The 26,585-nt window shown below is 41.8% G+C and overlaps 1 protein-coding gene across 5 annotated transcripts; it reads left to right on the forward strand.

Moving 5' to 3' along the window:
• The first annotated feature begins 510 nt into the window (after positions 1-510).
• Positions 511-26,354, forward strand: LOC139557363 (E3 ubiquitin-protein ligase TRIM33-like). Of its 5 annotated transcripts, none has more exons than XM_071372080.1 (21): positions 511-1,123; positions 4,988-5,106; positions 5,250-5,397; positions 5,823-5,955; positions 6,136-6,252; positions 7,610-7,724; positions 8,372-8,518; positions 8,716-8,832; positions 9,310-9,606; positions 9,949-10,134; positions 10,398-10,454; positions 10,645-10,854; positions 14,886-15,027; positions 16,100-16,163; positions 16,491-16,653; positions 21,771-22,171; positions 22,380-22,503; positions 22,893-22,967; positions 23,336-23,488; positions 25,037-25,087; positions 25,619-26,354. In XM_071372080.1, exons 1-21 carry the CDS (start codon positions 568-570, stop codon positions 25,841-25,843), a joined length of 3,600 nt encoding a protein of 1,199 aa, XP_071228181.1. In that variant the 5' UTR covers positions 511-567; the 3' UTR covers positions 25,844-26,354. The 5 variants fall into 5 exon arrangements, with proteins under 5 accessions (XP_071228181.1, XP_071228179.1, XP_071228180.1 ...); XM_071372078.1 differs by having other exon boundaries at positions 513-1,123; positions 9,310-9,618; XM_071372079.1 differs by having other exon boundaries at positions 514-1,123; positions 8,716-8,833; positions 9,314-9,618.
• Positions 26,355-26,585: the final 231 nt, after the last annotated feature.

Below are 26,585 nucleotides of genomic sequence, written 5' to 3' on the forward strand. Positions count from 1 at the left end.
TGGTTCGAATCCAGCCTGTATCACAACCGGCCGTGATAATTGTCCCGTCGTCCGGTATTGGCCGTCATTGTAAATTAGAATTTGTTCTTAACTGACTTGCCTAGTTAAATAAAGGTTAAATATAAATATATATTTAAGCTACTTCTCTCCTGCGGCAAGCAGGAGCGAAGGACACGGTGTCCCGTGTTGTGTCGCAGCATAAACTCTCCCGATTGAGCAGCGTATAATGTATCAGGGTGACATCCAGATGGTTAATACCAACATTACAAGTTATTTATCGCTGCTATCCTACTAGAAATAAAATCAAGGGGGATGGAACAAATTGAAGATGGTGACCAATACTACAAGTTATTTCTCCCTCGCCCATCGAAATAAACATAACTTCCTTTAACAAGTTGTAACTTGCGCCGTTCTGCTGTTGTTGCCAGCATAAACTAGCTGGTAAGGGCTTATCAGCACGACTGACTGAACCGAATCCATTCGTCTCCACACTCGACTCTCGGCTGCGTCATCAATTTGGGCACCAGGCGTGTGTCTGTAGCCTCTCCGGTTCAAAGAGGAAGGAAGATGGCGGACAACAAAGGCGAAGAGGATATGGAGAGCACTTCCAAATTAAATTCAGAACCACGGGGAGAGGATAGCGGGGACCCCGAATTGAAAGATGTGAATTCGGTGATTGTTATAGAGCCCGATTCGAAAGAAGATGATTTACATTCCCAAGAGAATGTTTCTCAGATGCCTACACCCGCTAACGTTGGTGGAGGAGGGGACGCTAGCAGCAACAGCGCGGGCGCAGGGGGGGCAGGCAGCACAAGCAGCAGCCCAGTTGGGAACACCAATGGGGGTACAACCGAGTCCTCGGGTGCTGGGGACATTGCTGCAACCTCACCAACATTCACAACCGAAATGTCCCCACCGCCGACGGTTCCACCAGCCAACCCCGTCACCCCAATAAACCTTATGGATACGTGTGCTGTGTGTAAACAAAGTCTCCAGACCCGTGACTGTGAACCTAAACTATTACCTTGTCTTCACTCATTTTGCTTGAAATGTATCCCCCAGCCAGAGCGACAAGTTACCGTACAGGTGCCCGGGCCGAACGGACAGCCAGACACCCACATAGGTGAGTGTAGCCCTTGATCATGACTCTCAGTTCCATCACATTAACAGTTAGTCATTGGATGAAGGCATCTTCTTTAGGGGGGGTTTGTGCCGCCACGATCGGTCTGAACATTAACACACATCACTTGCAGTACGGGTTTGAAAGCATAAGGACTTAATCTTCCATATCGTCGATTAATAATACAAAGTTACATTTATACACGCCTTACACATTTTTATAAGGTTAGGGTTCCCACACGGCCAAATTTCCATGTTACAGCGCTTGTTTACGGAAGACAGAGTGGACTGACTACCTGTGCTAATTAGCTAGCGTCTCCGAACACCTGTGTGTAAACGGAAGACCGATGCCACAAACGAGTTGTCACTGAAAAATACTGTCGGCTGCAACTGTTAAAACCGTGTACAGTGAGTGTGTATTTTGCATTTGTGAAAATATTTTTTATATGAAAATGTTATGTTCCTAGAATCGTACCGCAATTTAGAGTCGATGCACGTTAAGATTGAGTATTTGTCTGTTTTGGCTTCCAGAAGAAATTCGCCCTTTAAACAGAACATGCAATGTCCTTGGACTAAGGAGTAACGTTAGGCTCATTTAGTCCAATATTGGGCTAAGGTGAGTGTAGCCTGTTTGATTGAAGTGGGTATAGATGTGTAATGGCAATTGTGTATAAGCATTGAGTACCAGGCAGCAGCCAAATGGTCAGCAAGCATAATGATATGCAAATAAATCGACTTGATGGAAAGTTTCATGATAATATGGTTTTCCACTAATTATCAGACGTCATATGGCGATAGATATATATTACTCACACTGTGACTCATTACAATAATGATTCACTTTGGGCCTAACATAGCTCGTTATGGTAATGCAACATAGCATACTGAATAATCGGTCTATGCCAGAAGAGTATTCATATTGAATTGGACCTCAACGATATAGGCCTATAACGCCATTGACAAATCAAATGACTGATGAAATATGGTACTCTTGGTTGTTTGCTGGGAAGAAAATGTTTTCCAGCTATACTAATTCAATTCATTTAGCAGATTTTTTTCAAAATCAGATTGATTCATATAGCCAGTTATGTCCAAAGAAATCAACCAACCAAATTTTTCCAACTTGATATAATGATTAGGCCTAGGCCCATTTCTCACCCATTTCTCACTTCGCAAAAATTTGGATTACTATTTACTTTTACTCTATCAATGGTCAATTCTAGTAAACCCGTTCTTGATACATTAACCCTAGGCTAACTATTGACATTCAGAACTAATTTACAGACAAGTTATTTAGGCCTAGGTTAAGATCATGGGCAACCAAGAACACATCATTCCAGCATTATTTCTGGCATTAAATCAAGTTAAAATGTTTCCCATTTTAGTTGTGACCTAGTTATTCATCTTTTTATTGGTGGACATGTGGTACGGCCATGGGATGAACATGTCTGACTCCAACCATTACGCTACACTTGATAATGGCCCAGGAACACTACCCTTTCTGCTTGTCAGCCCCCATTGCATTCTGGAAGATGCCATTATGACACTTCTGCCTACACCTAGTCTGGTCCTCCTAGATCTGTTTGTGAGTATTGCAGCCAACCCCCTATGGTCGTTGACATAGCAAACCTTTGGAATTGACAATTACCATAGTGGTTGGCTATACACAAAAACCAATATGGGACCAGACTATGCCTTGCCTATTCAATGCCGATGGCATTTTGGCCACTGTGGTCTGAACTACCCAAGGGCTGTTCTTTTTTTCTTTTTAAATTATTATGACCCACTTTGTCTTATCAACATGGCTAAGATCAGATGATTTCAATGTAAAACATAAATACAGGAGCCTAAATAAGAGCAGTAGACTTGGGTCTAACTGTTTACAATGCCATCTCAAATTTCCTAGTGTGCCAAGTCTACAAAAAATAACAAAATCGCCACTTGGTTTGGTATAGCCTACCTACAGCTGAGGGATTGGGTTGGGGGGAAACTCAAATTCAATGATTGAACTATGGATGCAAGGAATTACACTTGAAAACATGTTTTGAAGCTATATGTTGTTTATTTACAAATTTAAGTGTTAGGCCAATCAAACAACATTACATTATATTTGGGGTTATTTGCTTATGTGAATGTGGCATTAATAGTAAGGCTCCCGAGTGGCGCAGCGGTCTAAGGCACTGCATCTCAGTGCTAGAGGCGTCACTACAGACCCTGGTTTGATCCCAGGCTTTATCACAACCGGCCTTGATCAGGAGTCTCATAGGGCGGCGCACAATTGGCCCAGCGTCGTCCGGGTTAGGGGAGGGTTTGGCCCGGGGTAGGCTGTCATTGTAAAATAAGAATTTGTTCTTAACTGACTTGCCTAGTTAAATAAAGGTTTCATAATTTGTAGTTTAAATTTCATGTAGATCAGTAGGCCTAACTGTTGCTGGAGGGCCTAACCATTGAATAAACAAACATGTGGACTAATGGTACAAAATGTTCAGTGTCATACACATACATGTAGGCTACTAAAAAGGTCTGATAGCTATGTTACAATTTCAGACATTCATGCATGAAATTCTGCTTCACCTGTTATTTAGGTCATATAAATGGTATAATGTAACAGTACCCGACCATGAAATAGATTATGCATTTGGATACTGTTTGTGTGCATGCACCCTGACTTGCCTCAGTTGAAGGTGTCACAGCTGCAGTGGCAGATCAGATCAGCCTTGTTGGTGTGGTCTCACAAACCCTCCAGCTGCACTCACAGCCAATCACTCAGAACCCCCTGCAGCTGGGGCTTACACAAACCGGCTGTGTGCAGCCCGAGCCGGTAAAGACTGGCTCAAACCGGTTTGTGCTGCATCCAGTGATGTACAGGGGGATTTAATTGATGGGTTTAAGGGAGTTGAGGGGAGTTAAGTGTGGGGTAGTTAAGGATTATGTATTCAACATTTAGGGTTATGTATTTTCATCATGCATATCATTGCTCTTTTATGATATAGCTCACTGATTTACATTTCCTGCATGAGCATAGCAACCTCATTATTCAGAAATCTTGAAAATAATAGGAAATATTGGGCTAAATTAGAATAAATAATAATAATTTAATGGATTTATATAACTCTTTTCCCAACCCTCAATGGGAAACTGCCTCATCCACCACCAATGTGTAGCACCCACCTACTTAGGCCCTATAATGTATTTCATATTCCGCTATTCATATGGTACTTACCAGTTCAATTGTAACATCTTTATTATTACTAAGTTTAAGTAACAACCAATTGTAAATGGCAAAAAACTGACATGGCTGACATTTCTCGAAGAATGCTAACCAGAAACCAGTCTTTCCATACAGTTCAGATTTTAGATACAATCAAACTCATCAAAAAAAAATGTGTTTGTGACAAGCTGAGAACATGTGTTCTCAGGGGCGGCAGGTAGCCTAGTGGTTAGAGCGTTGGACTTGTAACCGAAAGGTTGCGAGATCGAAATCCCGAGCTGACAAGGTAAAAATCTGTCGTTCTGCCCCTGAACAAGGCAGCACTGTTCCTAGGCCGTCATTGAAAATAAGAATTTGTTCTTAACTGACTTGCCTAGTTAAATAAAGGTAAAATAAAAATGTGGAGGGACAAATTATCATTAAAAAATGTTATGTAGTTGAACCAGCTTGTGATGCCTAATGCTTTTGATGATTTGCATCCGTCTCTTTTCTATATAAGCTTTTTGAATAGCCTCTGACCCCTGTAGTATCTGTATGAAAACAATTAGTGAGAAAATTCAGTTTTTTTCTGGGTTGCTGATTTCAAATGTTTTCTTTGTAAATTTCTGTAGGCCTAACCAGTGCTTCTCTCTTGTATCTTTCCTCTGTCTACTCTAGTGAATGTGATGCGGTGCATAGTTTGTTGTCAAGACTGCAAACAGAGCGACATCATTGACAACTACTTTGTCAAGGACACTACCGAGGCCTCCAACACTTCAGATGAAAAATCTGCACAGGTATACATACCACAATTGAACTCTAACACAATCCAGTTACATTCAAGTGGATGGTTGATTAATACAAGCTCCCATTTTATCAGCTGGATGTAGCCTAGCCTAAGTATGTGTGTAAGTGGGGTCATGTGTTTTGTCTCATTCAGATGTGCACCAGTTGTGAGGACAACGCAGATACCATAGGCTTCTGTGCAGAATGTGGAGAGTGGTTGTGCAAGACCTGCATCGAGGCTCACCAGAGGGTCAAAATCACCAAGGACCACAAGATCCGCAAGAAAGAGGACGTCTCTGAGGGTGAACTGTCCTACAAACCTAAACACAATATGTAATGTGCTATGCTATGCTATGGAATATCAAGTGACAATTTGACATAGTTGGATGTGTAGGCCAGTGCTTTCTATTTGCAAGTAGAAGGCTCTGGTGTAGGCATTTGGTGTCTCATAGCACGGTGTAGTTTCACCAGGCCTCCAAACTTCATAGCTGATTTGCCGTTGCCATGGCAACCATGCTGCAGAATCAGTCGGCGTGTTCCAATAGTAGATTGGCCCTGCTGGTTCTCAGTATAGCTGGCATGCAGTACTATATATTGTGATTCTATCAGACTTTCCTGAAGTATTAATTTATGTATCTCTCTCATACTTTCACTTTTTTTCTACCCAATCACAAAATGTCATATTCTTTCATACTTTCTTTCAATTTTTTTCTCTCTGTCTCTGTAGAGTCTGTAGGTGCGTCGGGTCAGAGACCTGTTTTCTGTCCCGTCCACAAACAGGAGCCCCTGAAACTCTTTTGTGAAACCTGTGACACACTCACCTGTCGGGACTGCCAACTGCTGGAGCACAAGGAGCACAGGTAGTACATGCAGTGCATAGACAGCACAGGATTGATCTTTAGAATAGGAAATCTAAATCTGTAGTGGATTCTAGTCGTGGATCCTATCTCCAATGAGGATTGGGCACAATGAGAAAAGCAGCATCTAGTCCAGTGATCTAAGCCCAAGTTCTTTGCTGAACAAAGTTTCTCCTCTCTCAGGTACCAATTTCTGGAAGAGGCCTTCCAGAACCAGAAAGGCTTCATTGAGACACACATGGCCAAACTGCAGGAGAAAAAGACCTATGTCCACTACTCTCACGCTCACGTGACAAGCAGGTACAGCATCATTCCCATCTCTTCTCTGAAAGTATCTTGCTATGCTACTTCATAGCTGCAGGGTGAACTTTCCCCTAGGTATAAATCTAGAACCAGCTTCCTGTCCCCCAATCCTAATCTTAACCAGAGTGGGAAAAATGCTAGGGGCCGCTTCACCCTACAGCGATTTCATACAGGTTTGTTAATGATTTGAGCAAAATTTCCCCTCCCAATGTTCCCTTTAAGCTGTGCGCGGGTGCGTAGTAGCCCCGAGACTGCCGCGCAGCTCCCTCGGGACTGCCAGCCCACGGAGAAAAGTATGAGATTGAACTTAACTTTCTAGAGTTTTCCTCGTTAGTTTCCCTTTATTGAGGCAAATGTGATCGAATCAACGCAATACTATCCACTTTCAATGCAACATACCAAAACTAAACTATAAAAGAGATTTTGTTGTAGGCAGAACGCATCTGAGTAGGATTCTATTGCAGTAACATGCACGACTCAGCCCGTACTCTACACAGACCAGTGTGGAATAACCAATCAGAGCTGCAGTAGGCCTATATGCAAATAGACTATTACCATATGTGGATATGTGCCATTTACTTTGAACTGAACTGTGTTTACAGCATGAGCGGTCATGAGTAGATGCGCTTCTTTTGAGATCAAAGCGAGAGCTGCATGTAGCCACGTGTGCACATTTTGTTCATATTCTTTGCTAGTTAGTGAGTTATTAGCCCAGATAGATCATTTGTGGTCAGCAATAGGGGAGTTTTTGCTTCCTACAAGAGCACGAAACGTATGCTTTGAAAAGCGAGTCATTATTTATTTATTTTCTTAAAGGGGCAGTGTTGTATTTTGAGGCAGGTAGTAGCCAATAGGCAGAGGATAGTAAAATTTGTCTGATTCTCTGTAATAATGGTATGGGAATAATAATGCATTTTACTTTGTATAGTGGTTTCTTGCGTCAAACACAACAAGATTTTCTGTCACCTTGTCTGAAAGACAAGTGGATAAACAGGGTAATGTCAAGCCTTGCATGTTTTTTTCAAAAGTCTCATGGAATGTAGGCCTACATTGAACACCACACATTGGCTGCTACTGTAGGCTGAATGATAGAACAGCTATTTCCATGTTCAAATGTTATAGGATGCATTTTCCTCCATTGGTTTTGATGGTAGGCAACTCTGGTAGGCCTACATTATGATAAAATAGCCACAGTAGCCTAATTGGCCGCTGTTAAAACTGTAACTTAAAGCGGGTACAGCTACAGTGTTCACAGTAAACACACGCTGATAGTTGCACAGAATTTACTAAAAGTGCTATTTTATTGTTTATTAGTGTGTTTCTAGTTTGAGTGTCTGTGTCTGTTTCCATCCAGGCTAAAGGAAGTTACTGAGACCCATAGGAAGGTGGAGCATGAGATCAAGATAGCCGTGTTTACTCTTATCAACGAAATCAACAAGAAGGGCAAGTGTTTACTGCAGCAACTTGAGGTAAGGCGATAATGGAACCTATGCAAGGAATGCATTTAAACTTATCTTCAGAACCCTTAGAATTGAAAAAATGACATTCTGTGTATAACTATTTATGCTCTCAGGCCCATTTTCCTACAGCCAGATTATGCCTAGTCCTGGACTCAAACACACTTTCAATGGAGATTTTTAATCCAGGGCTAGGGTTCGGGAAATGCGCTATCAGTGTTTTCATCACTATATACTAATGAACTGTATCTAGGCCTATATATTGAGAAACATGAATACTAATGAATCACTATGAACTTAATCTTGCTCCTACATTGCCAGATGATGGGAAGTTTATTCTGTGATGTTATTTGGATACTGTTTTAATTGAATAACAAAGGGGTTATGGTTTACCCTAATTACGTAGTAATCACATAGGCGGATGCCTGTTGGTAATGGCAGGTAGCCTAGTGGGCTGCAGGTAGCCTAGCAGTTTTGAGTTTTAGGCCAGTAACTGGAAAGTCGCTGGTTCGAATCCCTGAACAGACTGAAAAATATGTTGGTGCCCTTGTCCAAGGCACTTAAACCTAATTGTTCCTGTAAGTTGCTCTGGATAAAAACATCTGCTGAATGACTAAAATGTAATGTTTCTCCTTACCGTTTGTCCCTTGGTCCTCCAGAGTGTGACTAAGGAGAGGAGCATGAAGCTGTTTTCCCAGCAGACAGACATCGCCAACCTGGCCAGGCAGATCCTCCACGTGCTCAACTTCACCCACTCTGCCATTAACAGCGGCAGCAGCACCGCCCTGCTTTACAGCAAGAGGCTGGTACGGAGTACAGATAAACACACACATTCAGGGAAAAGCTCACGCCATGACATATTCTCCATGACGAAAGGCTAAAGGGTGCACTATAATATGCGGAAGCTATGACGGTTGCCCTATCCGAAATCGATCCTCTGTATATAGTATATGTCTATATACGATCTGCAAACAAATGACATCCTAATATCTTCATTCTTCAGATCATCTACCAGCTGCGCAAGGTTCTGAAGGCTGGACTGGAACCAGTGCCTCAGGCTAATGGTTCTGTTCGCTTCTTCTGTGACCCCACATTCTGGGCTAAGAATGTGGTCAACCTAGGTGAGAGGACCCCCCTTTGACTGTGATGGGGTTTTGGGGGTTTACTACTCTACATGCAAGGAAGTATGCAAGGACATCTGTTTCTGGTCAGTGATGGTACAGTGTAAAACATTTCATAGAAAGGCAGATGTGTGGGGGGGGGGGGCGAACTCTATCTACTTTAAAATTACTAAAACCAAATTGAATCTGTGTAGTAATGATAATGGACATACATTCATAGTTTCCTGACTGTGTCCAGCTCCCTAATAATCACCCAAATGAAAGCTAGACAGTCAGGGAGCATCGAATTTGAAAAAACTGGATAGAATACTTTTTTCCCCTCAAATTTTGGTAGTGAGAAAATATAACACATTTTTTGTGTGGCCCTCCGGACCTAATGCGGCCCCCAGGGTAAAATAAGTTTGACAGCCCTGGTCTAGGGGAATCTTCATACACTCAGTCACTTACTCTTAGCCTCTCCTTTCTCCCCTCCCACTGTAGGGAACCTGGTGATTGAGAAGATGCCCCAGGCTCAGCACCCTCCCAACATTATGGTGGGGCCCATCTCCCCGGGCCATGGCCACCCAGGCCACGGAAAACACCCAGGGCAGATCAACCTGGCTCAGCTCCGGCTGCAGCACATGCAGCAGCAAGCCTTCGCCCAGCAGAAACAACAGCAGCAGCACCAACAACCACACCAACAACAACAGCAACACCAACAGAGGATCCAGGAGCAGATGCGTATTGCTTCCCAAATGTCCCAGCAGCACCCCAGGCAGGGTGGACCTCCGATGGTACAGCAACAGGTAGACTGTTGGGGTACCGTTGTTCCCATCGATAGCAGTGGTGTAGTGAAGGGTAAACGTATGTAAACACTGTTTACCCACCTATTGTGAATATAGGGAGTATTCATTTTCTCACCGCAAATTGTGATCAGCGTTTATTTTGTTACCATTTACATCACTGATCGATAGAGTACATTTGTCAAGCCAGGTTAAAACGTTTTTATTTACAGAAAAGATTTATACAGTCATAACATAGTAGAACTATAATATTACTGAGTATTATCTGTTGCTCTAAGGATTTAGTTCATTATAATGTAATTTTTATGTAAAAGTATAACTGTCACTCCCCAGCCCCCGCGCCTCATCAGCATGCAGGCCCAGCAGAGGGGCCCCATGAATGGCGGTCCCCTCATGTACCCCCCCCATCACCTGCGCCTGGCCCCGGGACAGGGCCGCATGCCCAGCCCCAGCGCCCAGCCACGAATGCCCAATGGTCAGCAGTACCCCCCCATGATGCAGCCCCAGCTGCAGAGACAGGTCAGACTACACCACTCACATAATGTCCCTGAGGGGATAAAAAAAAGTTGTAATGAATTGAGTTGCAGTATAGATACTTTATTACTCCCCAGAAGGGAAATAGTTCAGAAAGACAACATCCTTATAATAATAAGAACAGTCACATATACAGTAAACAATATATGTTTAATGCAGAAACCGGTATGACTGATTGGCGATACTGTCGCCATTTTGTAGCAGAATTTTCACTGAGTGTGTATGTATGGGTACCTTTTTGTGTTTAGCTGACTATAGATTCTGAGATGAGCCACCACAGGTTTCGTTTGTTACATCTAACAGGGGTTTGGCACTTTTTCTACTTGTACTTAAATAGTAGTTGTGTTTTGTGTTGCATGGGCATGATTAGTGATTATGCTTCCAAAAATGACCTTTCAGCACGTTGTAGACCTGGTAGAATTGAACAATAATGAATAGTTAATGCTGTTGTAAATCTGTAGTTTTTGACCTCCCTCCATCTCGCTCTCCCTGTAGCATTCTAACCCAGGTCATGCTGGACCCTTCCCAGTGGCCTCTCTCCACAACGTGAGCGCAGCCAACCCCACCAGTCCCACCAGTGCCAGCATGGCTAGCGCCCATGCCCACCGTGGCCCCGCCAGCCCCATAGTGGGCGCCATTGAGCTCATACCCTCTGTCACCAACCCAGAGAACCTGCCCTGCCTACCAGACATCCCTCCCATTCAGGTACACAGTGCTCAGGGAGCAGGCACATGTCACGTACCTCCATATCTAACCATACCTGCTTTCATTCTCATCCCACTCATTTTCTACTGGCCCCCACCTCTTTGCTTTTTTGTAGATCTGAGGGGATTGGATAGGTATTAGTAATACAGTGCATTCGGAAAGTATTCAGACCCCTTGACTTTTTCCACATTTTGTTACATTACAGCCTTATTCTAAAATTGATTAAATCGTTTTTTCCCGTAATCAATCCACACATAATAACCCATAACACCAAAGCAAAAACAGGTTTTTATAAATGTTTGCAAATTTATCAAAATAAAATGAAAACGGAAATATTACATTAGATAAGTATTCAGGCCCTTTACTCAGTACTTTGTTTAAGCACCTTTGGCAGCAATTACAGCCTCGTCTTCTTGAGTATGATGCTACAAGCTTGGCACACCTGTATTTGGGGAGTATTTCACATTCTTCTCTGCAGATCCTCTCAAGCTCTGTCAAGTTGAATGGAGAGCATTGCTGCACAACTATTTTCAGGTCTCACCAGAGATGTTCGATCGTGTTCAAGTCAGGGCTCTGGCTATGCCATTCAAAGACATTCAGAGATTTGTCCCGAAGCCACTCCTGCGTTTTCTTGGCTGTGTGCTTAAGGTCGTTGTCCTGTTGGAAGGTGAACCTTTGCCCAAGTCTGAGGTCCTGAGCACTCTGGAGCAGGTTTTCATCAAGGATCTCTCTGTACTTTGCTCCGTTCATCTTACCCTCGATCCTGACTAGTCGCCCAGTCCCTGCCTCTGAAAAACATCCCCACAGTATGATGCTGCCACCACCAAGCTTCACCGTAGGGATGGTGCCAGGTTTCCTCCAGACGTGACTCTTGGCATCCAGGCCGAAGAGTTAAATTTTGGTTTAATCAGACCAGAGAGTCTTGTTTCTCATGGTCTGAGAGTTCTTTAGGTGCCTTTTGGCCAACTCCCAAGCGGGCTGTCGTGCCTTTTACTGAGGAGTGGCTTCTGTCTGGCCATTCGACCATAAATGGCTGATTGGTGGAGTGCTGCAGAGATGGTTGTCCTTCTGGAAGGTTCTCCCATCCAGGAACTCTGGAGCTCTGTCAGAGTGACCATCGGGTTCTTGGTCACCTCCCTGACCAAGGCCCTTCTCCCCGGATTGCTCAGTTTGGCCGGGCTGCCAGCTCTAGGAAGAGTCTTGGTGGTTCCAAACTTCTTCCATTTAAGAATGATGGAGGTCGCTGTGTTCTTTGGGACCTTCAATGCTGCAGACATTTTTTGATACCCTTCCCCAGATCTGTGCCTCGACTCAATCCTGTCTCAGAGCTCTACAGATAATTCCTTCGACCTCATGGCTTGGTTATTGCTCTGACATGCACTATTAACTGTGGGACCTTATATAGACAGGTGTGCCTTTCCAAATCATGTCCAATCAATTGAATTTACCACAGGTGGGCTCCAATCAAGTTGTAGAAACATCTCAAGGGTGATCAATGGAAACAGGATGCACCTGAGCTCAATTTCGAGTCTCATAGCAAAGGGTCTGAATACTTATGTAAATAAGGTATTTATGTTTTTTTTTAAATCTGTTTTCGCTTTGTCATTATGGGTATTGTGTATAGATTGAAAACCATTTTAGAATAAGGCTGTAAGGTAACAATGTGGAAAAGGGTCTGAATACTTTCTAAATGCACTGTATGATTAATATTCAATGTAACTTCTGCCATATTGCTTTATACCTATCTGGTAATTTCCTATTGTTGCTCATTGAAGGAGCTAGGGGAAGGGGGTAGGGACCGGAATTGGAACCTGGCTCAACTCCGGTGAACTGTAATGTGGTGCCTAGTGAAAGTCTACACACCCTTTGCACTGTTGTCACATTTTGCTCCCGTAAATGAAAATCAAAACCTTTTTTGAATTGGGATTCCCCCCCCCCAGTGATCTACACAACCAAAGTAAAATAACATTGTTTTTCTTTGGGGGGGGGGGGTGTATCTTGATTGCGTAGGTCTACACACTCCTCTCTGTTGCACATCTAAATCATTTCAGGAGCAAGTTTTTTTTCAGTAAGAAAATCACACAATTGCTTTAATTGGGTCCATCTGTGTGCAAAAGTATATGGTTTTCATAATTTTTGAATAACTTATTCTGTCTCTAAGGATCCTCAGATGTATAGTAAATGTTAAAAAATTATTTAACCTCAAAGCCACCAAAGTGCTTTAAAAACATGCCAGGGATGAATTTGTAGACGGGTACAGATCAAGGGAAGGTTATGAAATCATTCCAATACACTGAATACCCTTTTGAGTATAGTAATTAAGCTATTGATGGTGTATCATGTCACCTGGTTACTGAGAGGATCTGACCTTCCTTCATAACTGCGGTAAAGGAGAGAATGGGAACTATTAAGCTAACATATGGAATTTTTTAAATATGGTCATACCAAGGATCATTTAGCTATTTGATTTTGAGTTTTAGGATCTCTTAAGTTATAATTTATTTGATGTAACATTGAATTTGGCGTTACTGCTATTAGCACATAGAACACATTGAATAACAGCTTCTATCTCCATATATACTTCCAATCATTTTTTTTAAACTGGTACCTGTCTACCTTCAGATTAATCTTGTGAGGCTTGTGGGCGTCCTAGAGTAAAACAACCAACATGTACCTGAGAGACTGACCTTTCCATAGAGGGGTCATATTAGTGTGTAGCCTGAACGGTTCAGATGCTACAGACAGAAGTTGGCAGATCGGATGTACTGACTTCAGACGAGTCCCGTGACGCTTGTGGGTGTCGTAGAGCAAAACGGAGAGTATCACAGTGTTCGTGAGAGTCTTATCTTTCCATAGAGAGGTTATTTGGATGCGATTTTCAGGAATGTGTCATGGTCTGACAGACACCGATCTAGCACTGCCACCTTTCACCGCAGATGCGGATGGGCAACATCGGCGTATGCAGTGGATTGAGTTGCAGCCCATGCAAAAAAACATATCTCTAGCTTAAGCTAATTAGTTTCCCACGTAGCGGTGTACATCAACTCTAGGGGTTTAAAACAGCAACAGTCTTCATTGTCTGAGCTGAGGGAAATCTGTGGATGGATCAACATTGCATTCATTCCACATCACTGGCCTGTATGTGGCATGTGTTAAAAAAATCCATTCCAAATCATCCTTTTGGTTTGCAAAAAGGCCAGTAAGGAATACTGTAAGAGAATATGGCAAACAAATTTACTTTTTAAAATAAATGCATAACTTTAGGTTTGGGGAAATCCAAAATCAGAGTGAACCTTTCATATATTTCATGAATTGTGGTGGCATCATCATGTTAATATGGGCATGCTTGTCACCGGCAGGGACTGGGGAGTTTTGTTAAAGAGGCAAAGCACAGGTAAAAATGTTGTTGGAAAACATGCCTTAGTCTTCTGAAGACCTTACACTGGGATAGAGATGTATGTTTCAGGGTGCAAATTAGGTCAAAGGTCAAATATGCACCATAATGGCTTTCCACAAGGTGTTCAGTGTTTCTAAGTGGTGTAATCTTAGCCCGGACTTAAATCTGCATGAAAATCAGTCAATACTTGAATATTGTTGTCCATCAGTGATCCTCAACTAACTTGACTGAGCTTGAGCAATGTATAGATGTTGCCCCAAGAGTTGTGGAAAGTTGGTGGAACCGTATTCAAATTGATTTACAGCAGTAATTGCTGGCAAAAGTATTGACTCAGGGGTGTGAAGACCTAATGCTATCAATAAGTCTTTGTTTTTATTTCCAAGAATGTATATCATTTTTAATTTTGAAGTGTGGACTAGTTTGTGTAGATCCGTTGGGGAAAATCCAGATTTTTAAATCCATTGTTAGATTTTTAATTTAAGCGAGCCAAATGTGACAACTGTGCAAAGGGTGTATAGGCTTTCACTATGCACTGTACATGGGGATTCTTCATCAGAAATGTTCCCCAGGTGAGCTGAAAATGACCACTAATTCGATGTTATTTTCCTGTGGTTGGATGCTTTGGCGCCATCAGCTGGAAGACGCAGGCTCCAGCAGTCTGGACGCCCTCCTGAGTCGCTGGATCTCAGCCAGCACATACCCTCAACTGGGCTTGTGGCCCCCCGTGGACATGAACCCCTCCCCCGGACTCTCCACACACTCACCTGGCTCCTCAGGTACTGGAGGACTACAACACACACGCACACAGTTTCAATCCCATCTATGATTTTAAATCATTTGTCAAAAACAAATGCTCATATCACTGTCACGTTTTACGAAGATAATCGTTTGTATCACATGACTTCTATATTACTGCTAGGGTTGAATACCGGTGTCTCTGGACTTCCTGACCATACCCCTTTCCGTTTCCCAAGGAATATTTTGAACGGTCCTGTGGACTAAGAATATATATTTTTTTAAATATGCCGCACTAAAGAAAAAATACAAAATATGCATGTGTGAATAGCTGCATGAACCGGACATATCAACTCTCTGGCTTCATTCATACATTAAACTATTCATCACAACGCTAGCAGCCTACCATATTAAGCCTACTTGACGTAAAGTCTCCAATAGAAAACATCACTTGGGCAACTTGCATGACTTTTATAAATTGCATTGCTGACTATCATGTGTAGGCTTCATGCGATGTCTCAACGAAGTTACTGAAGGCAATCTCCACATTCACAAATCTCTGCTACTATGGTGCTGCTGAATCTCCACTACTAGGCCTATTTATGTTTGTTTAGCTGGAATTGGATAATGTTCCCTGTGACAGTCTCCACAATAAGCGGGTTATCATTAAGTAAAAACAGCCGCAACCTTCTGAAATTCCCCTGATAGCCAGGTGCAAGGGGAGAGAAAAGTGCCAACAAGCTGGCTGACATCTTTCAGTCAAAGGTAAGCTAAAATGAGTGTAATTGTCACCAGGCTGTTACCTAATAACCTCATAATATTGTAGGCCTAAATCAACGAAATAGCGTGGTGACTATGACAGATCTTTGAGTTTATTAAATTGTGGCAAATACAATAACAAACCGTTAGATTCAAATCCATATTTCTCCATTTACAGTGTTACAATCATGTCCGATATTTTTTTTAGCTGCTGGTATTATTTGCTTTAATTAGCATTTCCAGTTTGAACAGGAATACCGGTATGGTTGCAATTTTCTCAGGAAGGATTTTCAGGAAAATATTCAATCCTAATTACTGCCTCTTCCTTGCTCTCTGTCTATCTCCCACCCACAGGCTTATCAAACTCCCACACGCCCGTGCGGCCATCCAGTACTTCCAGCACAGGAAGCAGGGGCAGGTAATGACGACACACAGGTTTAATACTAGAACTCTGCTCAAAAAGTTCAAATGACACTATTGCATAAAGCTGTGGAACATCCAAAAGGATGGGCAGAAGGTAGGAATGCAGATATTGTACCATAGAGTCACTCCTAAACAATGAGTCCTCATCTCACTGGTATACATGTAAAAGTATATGGATGATTGTATTGGAGGTCTTGTGTGTGTGTGTGTGTGTGTGTGTGTGTGTGTGTGTGTGTGTGTGTGTGTGTGTGTGTGTGTGTGTGTGTGTGTGTGTGTGTGTGTGTGTGTGTGTGTGTGTGTGTGTGTGCATTTGTGTCCTCAGCTGTGGCTCTGCGGGGAGGCCAGTGCCAGCGAGCGCCCCAATGGAACAGCAGGTCAAAGTCAAGCAGGAGCCCGGAATCGAGAAGGAGTGTGGCTTCTCAGGAACCACCACCTCCAACGTCAAAACGGAACGAGGGAAGGATGGAGGGAGGAGCGCGTGCATGGTAACACATCTCAAACTGCCCAACTTTTTCACCTCCTAGCCTGTCAGTACCTTGATCTTAATCTAGCAGGTATCTATGTACCTGAGGCTATGTATGCTCTCCTCTATTTATTTGGACAGTGAAGCTAAAATATTTAAATGTGGCTCTATACTCCAGCATTTTGGATTTGAGATCAAATGTTTCATATGAGGTGACAGTAAAGAATATCACCGGGGTATTTTCTTACATATCTGTTTTACTGTTTAGAAATGAAAGCACTTTATGTATCTAGTCCCCCCATTTGAAGAAGTCACAAGTATTTGGACAAATTCACTTACTGGACTGGTTTCACAGACAAGGCTTAAGCCTAGTCTCAGACTAAAATGCCTGTTTCAGCTGTCTTAACTCAAAGTGACTTGCACAGACTTATCTTAAAATAGTAATAGATTTAGCTTGTTCTGGATTAAACAAAGCCGATTGCAAGAGAGGATTAGAGGTACTCTAGGACTAAATTGAAGCCTAAATTAATCCTTCAAAGAGGCAGGTTTAACTTCTGCTTAGTACTGTTTGTGAGGGAGGATGGACTATTTCGAATATCTAAATGAAGACCAACATGCACTCCAGAGGCCAGCCAGATGAGTACTTGTGGATAGGAGTAATCCATTAAATAACTTTGATGAAATAGCTTTTCGAGACCGCTTTCAAATGTACAAAGAAAATGCATCTTTGCTTGAGCCTAGACTTTCCTCTCTGTCTCAAAGAGGAAGGTCTTTACCCAATTCTCTCCCAAGTTATGATCACTTTGAGGTTTTTGTAATCTTTCATCGTGCAACTGGTGATTTGTGTGGTGCCAGTGAAGCAACTGTGTGTAAAATAGTTCAAAGTCTGCACGGCCATTTGTGTACTGAGGAGTCTTTACATCAAGTTTCCTGATGCTGCTGGCCAAGCCAACGATAAAGTGCAATTCTATGAATATGGGCACTTTCCAGGAGTGATTGGCTGTGGAGATGGATGTCATGTTCCCATCAAGTGTCCATCAACTCCTGATGCTGAGGAGTCTACAGGAACCGTAAGAACTGGTTTTCCATCAATGTTCAAGGTGTAGGCACTCCTAATTCAGATTTTCCAAACATTGTTGCCCATTGGAAGGGTGCAACTCACGATTCAAGATTTTCTCAACTCTTCATTGTGTGCTCAGTTTCAGAGAGGACAACATAGTGGACTACTACTTGGTGACAGTGGATAGGTCAGAGTAACTTTTTATTCACTCCATACATAAATCCCACAACAGCTGAGCAGCAAAGATACAACAGAGCTCATATCCGCACGAGAGGGATGGTCGAGCATGGAAAAATCGATTCCAGTAAGGATGCACGATATATCGGTGAACACATCGGAATCGGACGATATTCGCTACAAATGCCAACATCGGTATCGGCCAATGTCTAGTTTAACGCCGATGTACAAAACCGATGTCAAAGCTGACGTGCATACCTATATAACACAATGTCTGCTGTGTGGATCGAGCAGTCAACAAGTCAAGCAGTCATTTGAAAGAGTAACACAATTTCAGTGAGACAACTCAAAGTTGAAATCCATTAAAGCCAAGATAATGGAATTCATTGCCCTTGACAATCAACCGTTCTCTGTCATGGGTGATGTTGGCTGTCGCCGACTGGTTGAGCACTGGTACACATTACTAAGTGCGCTATTTTTCAGATGTTTCCCTACCGGAGTTACACAGTCATAGCGTCACTGCTATTAGCTTCACGAGAAACATACTATGGAACGCCGTTTGGGTCTTTGCGTGTCAAAAAAGATACAGTAGCACTGTCAAAGCTGTACAAAAAAGTCTGCAAACACCGGCCACGAACGATGTGTTTACAATACCGCGTTGGTAATAAAGCATCATTTGTTTGACCGCAACTTCTGGGGTAGCTAGCTTTAGCTTAGTACCTAGCTAGCACCAATACAACAAACCTGGAAACAATGACCCGTAGAAACTGCAGTAATTTTCATTATTTTTAGCATTGATTTGGGAATCCTTGTAAGTATTAGTTAGGTACCCACTTGTTGTTTGCCTATTGAAATTGAACTTCAGTTCATGAAAATAAATAGCTAGCCAGCTGCTTAACCCTGTAGCCCAAAACTAACGTTATAAGCAGCCAGCTAGCTTCATCTGGCTAGTGAGGTCTTTACCGAACCGAGTTATGGATTAGGCACAATAGTGGAATTTGCGGTTTGTCTTCAAAATAAATAAAAGTATGTCATTGACAGTGATGCAAATTAATACAAATAGTAGAATTATGCAATACTTTTATTTTGAATGCTAACCGCAAAGTCCACTATTGTGGCTATCTTCACATAGATGGGTCCGACCACCATTAATCAAGTAAGAACTGTCTTATAAATTAGGGTTATTTTAGATGACACCTAGCTATATAGTTAGCTAGCTAACTATAGTTCCTGAAACAGATTGTCGTTTTGCTATGTTTTTGGGGAAGAACATTGGTTGCATCCACGAGCTAGCTAGCTTTTTTTTAGGACCAGCACTGTAGGTGCGTGAGACAACTTTACCAGCGTCATAGCATACGTATCGATGAATCGTTGTGACATGAAGTACGAGTGATAGTGTAATCAATGTGTAATAACTACGTAAAAAAAATATGAACGGTTTAAATTTTAATGTGACGTGCAGTCATATTCAGGTCCTGATTGGTCAACAAGCGTATTTGACACATCAAATAGTGTTAAATAGTATATTTTTTGACACACAAAGACCCAAACGGCGTTCCATAGAAATCCTGGTTGAGAATGAAATGACTGAACAAATGAACAACGAAACATCACAGCAAGTAAGTGAAAGAAATAGGTTTTGATTATGTTTTACTGGTAATGGGGACATACGTAAATGCTAACAAAATAACTTTTTGGTCAGTGTGTGTGTGTAACTTTTATTTAACTAGGCAAAGCAGTTAAGAACAAATTCTTATTTACAATGACGTCCTGCCCTGTCCAAACCCGGACGTTGCTGGGCCGATTGTGCACCACCCTATGTGCCTTAAACCGCTGTGTGTGTTAACTATTTAACTGTACTAGAACGCTTAAAAGTCCGCTAAAATTGTAAATATCGGTTATCGGTATCAGGTGTTTTTAGCAAGGAAAGTATCGGATATCGGTATCGGCCAAAAATGTAATTATCGGTGCATCACTAGATTCCAGTCTTTACGCAGTACACTCAGTTTCAAGCCAAGAAGATGCTGCAAGCTTTCACATTGCAGCACTTCAACTAGATGATATGCATTTAAATATGTAATGTTTAAAATTATGGCTTATTTTTGCTTTGATAATGTTTGTTCTGTACAGAATTAAAATAGTGTGCAGCATAATTAAATGAGAGACTAAACCAAGGCTAGTTTTAAATGTAGTTTGTGGTGATTAAATACTCACACTCATGAATATCCAAATGACAAAACATTTATTTTTTACATATCATATTGTTCACCGTGGCTGGTAATCACAATTGTCTCATTATTGTCTCATTATTGTATCTTTACCTCTCATACCTCTCTCTTCCAACTTCATATCCAATTCAACCTGTAGAATTCTCAATTTCAATTAATGTTCTTCCTTCAGATATTTCATTTTATGCTCATGAAATTCTCTGGCTAACTTGTCATGCATGGTCATCTCTTTTGTTCTCTGCTGAAAGGTGGCGGCAGCATCTTCTCTCAGGGATGCTATAGCAGATGTAGAGGGTACACACTCACTGTTCACTGGCTCTTCCAACCTGTTCAGATTCCTTTCCTCTGAAAAAAGAACACTGTTTGAAGCACAAATAAACTCATATGGTCCTTAGAATGAAAGAAGAATAAAGATTGACACAGACAGTGGAATATATTTACCAAAGGAAGTAACCAATTTACTTTCTTTGGTGTATATATACCATTTGTGCTCAGTTCTTCATCTGAACTGTCCAAATGGTAATCGTCTGGTATACCATCGAGGTTGCTGGTGCTCTATTATTCCAGACAGGTCCACCACCAGTAGTATATTGCTCTCTTCTGATCTCTGCATTCTCTCTTTTTAAAGCCAGTGTAAGGTTCTATAAAGGCAGATATCATTCAATATAAGTGATGTCACAAAAATATGAATATGAGAAATGTGGAATACTGATAATAATGAAGATATCTCACCTGAAGTTTTTGTACTCTTCTTTTGGTTACATTTTCATTTCCATTGAATTCACTGCAAATTGCAGCCCAACCACTATTTTTCGTTTGCTTAGTAGCAGTAGTATGGTTTTTACTTACAATAACTGCATGGTTTGACAAAATTAGTTTTAGTAGTGTTTTTTCATACTCGCTAGTTTTTTTGAACAAATTGTTTTTGCCTCTGTCATTGTTTTTGTCTCAAGATTAACACCAGTAATGGTGTTTTCTGTTCCATTCCGGGTTTTTATGAGCACCATTAGACCAACAGCATGTACTCATACTTAACCTAGTCAGGCTTAACCCAGGTGTTCTCATTTAGGCTTACTTACCTTACTCCAGAACTCCATAGTCTGACTAACAAAGCCAAATTTAAGCCACGTTCACGAAAGCTACTTAAATGTCCTAGTTTAACTAGTACACATTAAGGCCTACTCTTGGCTTAATCTAAGCCCTGTCTGTGAAACCGGCCCACTGTGTATTAAATGGTCAAAAGTTTAGTATTTGGTCCCATATTCCTTGCACACCATGACTATGTCAAGCTTATGACAAACGTGTTGGATATATTTGCAGTTTGTTTTGGTTGTTTCAGATTATGCTTTGCCCAATAGGAACTGAATGGTGAATAATGTATTGTCATTTGAGTCACATTTATTGTAGATAAGAATAGATGTTTCCGAACACGTCTACATTTAATGTGGAGGCTACCATGATTACAGATAATCATGAATAAGGATGAGTGAGTTAGAGGTACAAATACCATACCCCCCCCCAAAAAAAATTCTATCCTCCTGTTATTGGTAATGGTCAGAGGTTAACATTTTTAAGGAAGTTTCGGCCTCATTGGTGCTACACCAGAATTATCAATGTACTTAACCCACTTGAAAGCATTCAGCTTTTTTTAACGTGTGTGTATCTGTCCCACAGATGAGTAGTCCAGAGATCAGCCGGACTCCCCCTCTCCCCGTGCTGGGCTCTGTGGCTTCCGCCTCCTCTGTCCAGGACGCCCTCAAGAAGTTGGGGGAGCACGTCAAAACTGAGCCCCAGGACCAGGAGGCCTGCAGCGGGGCCAACGGGCCTAGCATTAGCCCATCCACTAAGCCCTCAGACGCCCCGCTGACCAACAGCAAGGGAGCCGGGCCTGCTACCCTGCGAACTCCACGCACTGCAATGGGGACCAACCAGAGCGGGGCGGGAGGGAAGGATGACGACCCCAACGAGGACTGGTGTGCTGTGTGCAACAACGGGGGAGAGCTGCTTTGCTGTGACCGCTGCCCCAAAGTCTTCCACATCACCTGTCACATCCCCACCTTGAAGTGCTCCCCGAGGTGAGCCACTGATCTACCACTACATGCATACACACAGGCTGGCTTTGACTAAGTGTCAGAATAAGAATGATTTTTATTCATATTTCAACAGATAAGCCCTTTAACATTGGATGCTGAAAGCTTGCCACACATTGGCTATCTTTCTCCCATGTATATGCCTATATATCTGGGTTGTTGTGTCACATTTTCTCTCTGTTTCCCCCCTCAGTGGAGAGTGGATGTGCACGTTCTGCCGGAGCCTGGCCAGCCCGGAGTTGGAGTACGAGCCTGACGACGAGCCTCGTAGCGAGAAAGACACCAGTGAGAAGGGCCTGAGTCCTGAGGACCAGAGGGTCAGTGGAACCATCCACCTGTAATACCTAGAATATGGCTTTCCGATAGCATTAGTAGTTGCTCCTGCCACTGCATTTCCCCACTACTTATATCAGTGAATTTCAGTTGACTTTAGATGCCCTCACATTTGAGGAGTAAATCAGTATGAATTCATTTAGTACACTTCTCTTAGTAAGGAGTATGTGAATTACGGAAAACTTGTATTTAGTAAGCTTGATGCGCTACTCCTTTCATCTTAATTTGCTGTGTTCTGCCAGAGGGACACATTCCTCATCTCTGTCCCTCTCTCTCTCTGTCCTAGCTGAGGAATGTTAAGCAGTTGTGTAATGTTCTCCTGCATAACCGCCCTTCCCTCTATTTCTTTGTCTGTCTCCCTCACTCTCTGCAGAGGTGTGAGCGTCTCCTGCTGAACATTTTCTGCCATGAGCTCAGCGAGGGGTTCCAGGAGCCTGTCCCTCCCTCTGTAAGTATCACAAGCTTGTAAAAGGCAATGCCACCTGTATTCTATCTGACCTGGATGGCCACATGTACTCTAGAGTACATCCTCTCTAGGTTTCTTCTTTCTTGGGACTTTTTCCTGAGCACTGTGCTCTTGATTCTGCCATTGCTTTATTTGGGGTCTTGGCCAGATCTCTGTAAAAGCACGTAGCGTCAACTGCTGATTTTAAAAATAATACATTGTATTTATAAATACATTTGGTTGGTTTATGGATCCTTCCCTATGCCCACAGCACCACTTTACTTCAGCATTGTGGCTATAACCATAATGTTCTGTATAATAAATTAATGATCCAATATGGCTCTCTAACCATGGTGTTCCCCTCTCACCAGATCCCTAATTACTACAAAATCATCAAGAAGCCCATGGACTTGACCCTGGTGAAACAGAAGCTACAGTTGAAGCACGTCCAACACTACCAGAGCCCCATAGAGTTTGTCTCGGACGTGCGCCTGGTCTTCAGCAACTGTGCCAAATACAACGAGGTGAGTGGGCATGACTTCCATGCATGATGAGATGGGGCTGAGTGATAGTTGAATGGATGCAGGAGAACACATGTACATTAATACTGTATGCGGGCAGTGGAAATGCACTATGCAGAAGGTTGATATCCTTATCACACCATTTTGCATGAGCTTGGGCACCTGCAGGGATTAATGTTGGATGACCGGATGCAGTTATTAGGTACTCACACTGGGCTGTTTGTTGTGACTGTGGTTTTGCAAAAATAATTTGCCTATGTGCCGATTATCCAACCGGAATATTTTCATGGCCTCTAATTGAATGTCTTCCTGGTCAGTTATTTTGTAAGCAGTTATGGCAGCAGGCTCTCTAAGACTCCTTGATTTTTTTACTTATGAGTTGACAAAACAAGCAAATCTATAAAGCATTTAACCATTATTGTCATTCTAAATAACTTGCCGCTTTCTTGCAGAGATTACCTTTAAAATGCTAATACATTCCGTTTTGTCTGTATTCATTATAGCTAACCGTTTCTATCAATGATTGATAGTTTGTCTTTGACCTGATTGTTTTTGGGTGGAGTTTTCCTTTAATATCTTGTGCAAGCTATCTCTTAGTATTTGTTTCGTTAGTCACAATGTTTTGCATGTCAGCAATCACGTTTTCAAGATGTATAACTGTAAAAATACAGAAATACAGCCTGTATGGTGTATTTTGCGTCATATGATGCTGCGTTTTGCAGAAGATTATTTGAGGGTGGAATTTTCCTTTTAAAGTGTATATTTTCACTAGATACTAACACAAATACTTGGACTTTTCAAATGCAAAATTTGTCCCTTGTGTGGGCTCTTTGTTGCATTGGACCTTTTGATATGGTGTCAATGTTTACTTTCTTAATTTAATCTCTCTGGACATGTTTTAAAGTGATGTGTTTAGGGGAAAAAAGATTTACAAGGAATTTTGTGATTTAGATTTTCAATAGTGATTTGAAATGGAAAAGAGGGGACCAATATACTACCTTGTATTGAGAGAATCAATGAGGAACTGAGTTGTGAAGGTAACGTTAAAAGGTTTTCTATTGGTTGCAGTTGACATAGTCAACGGTCCAGCACGATGTGTCATATATGCAAACTTAAGATTTAAAGAGACACTTACTAGGTATCAGTGAGGGGACTGTCAGTGTCGAGGCTAGTAAGTCAAGCTAGCCGATTTAGCAGGGAGAGAAATTGAAAGACGTCTTTCCCAGGAATACGCCAGGACCCACAGCAAGGCCATGGATGCTGTTCAGAATTCAACAGGCAGAAGCAGCCAGGTAAAGACACTAGACTAGTTGGGAAATGTAATGGCAAGGTCTGCAACTGCATCCTCCATAAGTTAGACAGTAAGTGAAAACGTTTATGGAGGAATGACGATGAGACACCAGTTCAATAAGGGGTGTATTTTACGTAGGCACAAAGACCAAGGGTAGTGACAGTATACATGGTTGTTACCTATAACCTGTCTGCTGTGAACCCCCCCCCCCCCCTTCTGCTTTTTTGTCTTTTATTGTACTGTTATCACCCCTTTTTTAGATGTCTCGAATAATCCAGGTATATGATGAGGAGAAACAGAGTAATGTGCAGGTAAGCTGTTTCTAATACACATGGAGGGGAAAGGTTAGGCTGCCCACCCTGCCACTATGTTAAAAATGTGGGTTTTCTGTGTTTTATTTGCATTTCCACACTGAGGTTAGAATAATATTGTGAAAATGATAATAATGCCTTTTTTTTGTATAAGAGCTGTTTGAAAAGACTGCCTGAAATTTCAGCCTGTTTTGATGGGATGGAGTTTTGGGGTAAATTTGTTTAGACCAATAAGAAAGAGTTCCAAACCTCTGCCAATAACAGCAAGTTTTCAGAACTCAGACCAGTCCAAGCAAAATTCTTGCTTGAGAAATTGCTAAGAAGCGAATTATTTTTGAAAACTTTAATTGGAGAAAAAAAATCACACCAAGGTACTTAATTGTTACCCAGAAATGATTTAATGTTGAGATAAAAACAGCTGCGTTGGACCTTTAACCCACTCTAGTGTGCTCCATCTCCTCCCCTCCCATTCCTTACCCATTCATCCCTCCTGTTAAATGGTGCCCTCTCCCCCTCCTTCCCACCTGGCAGGCGGACTCAGAGGTGGCGCAGGCAGGGAAAGCCGTGAGTTTGTACTTTGAGGAGAGGCTGCTGGAGCTATACCCAGACGAAAGTTTCCCCGAGGTACCAGAGGAGCCTGAGGCCCCAGTTGGAGAGGGAGAGGAGGCAGATCTCACAGAAGACTCAGAGGATGAGTTTGTGCAGCCTAAACGCAAGCGGTTAAAAACAGATGAAAATATGCTTCACATCAAGTGAGAATCAGTGTTAAAAAAGGAAAAGAAAAGGTCAGGAGAAGTGAAAGGATTTTGTCTTCCTCATCAAATGCAAGACCTATTGTACACATTTAAGTTTATTTCATTTTTGCCTCTTACTTATTGTAAAATAGAAATTAAATTAGTCTATCTGGCAAACTGGACTTTTTAAAGACATATTGGAAGTTCCACTCCTTCATTTCCTCTGTGGGAATGTATGGATGTTCAAGAAAATGCTTGTACAGATTTGAAAGTATGTTTTGTTTGCAGTAGTCTTTTTTTTATATTATCATTTATGATAATATGTGAAACATGCTTTATAAAATATCCAAAACTCCCATTTCCCCTATTAATCTTAATGTACTATAAAGTTTGACATGAATGACCTAACAAGTATTTGTATTGTGTTTGAAATATTTTACTGGCTGTAAATAAGAAAAACCAAATGAGGAAAAACCAGTGGCTTGTTTGGTCTTTCACCAATAAATAAAATATGTTCAAATATTTACTGTCAATGTTGCAAGACAACTTAATTTCAGGCTCTGAGAAAAGATTGAACATGTTTCTGTGATTTTTTTTTCATTATATAAATCAGGTATCTTTTGGGAAAGGGATTTGTAATCTCAATATGATCTGAATAAAGGATAAAAGGTTTTAAATTAATACCAGGTTGGCAATGGGTTTTACGATCAAGGACTCAGACTGAGTCACAATGGTTAATGAAATTGAAAAATGTGCAACTTGAG

Source organism: Salvelinus alpinus, chromosome 28 (assembly GCF_045679555.1).
Source record: "Salvelinus alpinus chromosome 28, SLU_Salpinus.1, whole genome shotgun sequence".
Classification (NCBI taxonomy): Eukaryota; Metazoa; Chordata; class Actinopteri; order Salmoniformes; family Salmonidae; genus Salvelinus; species Salvelinus alpinus.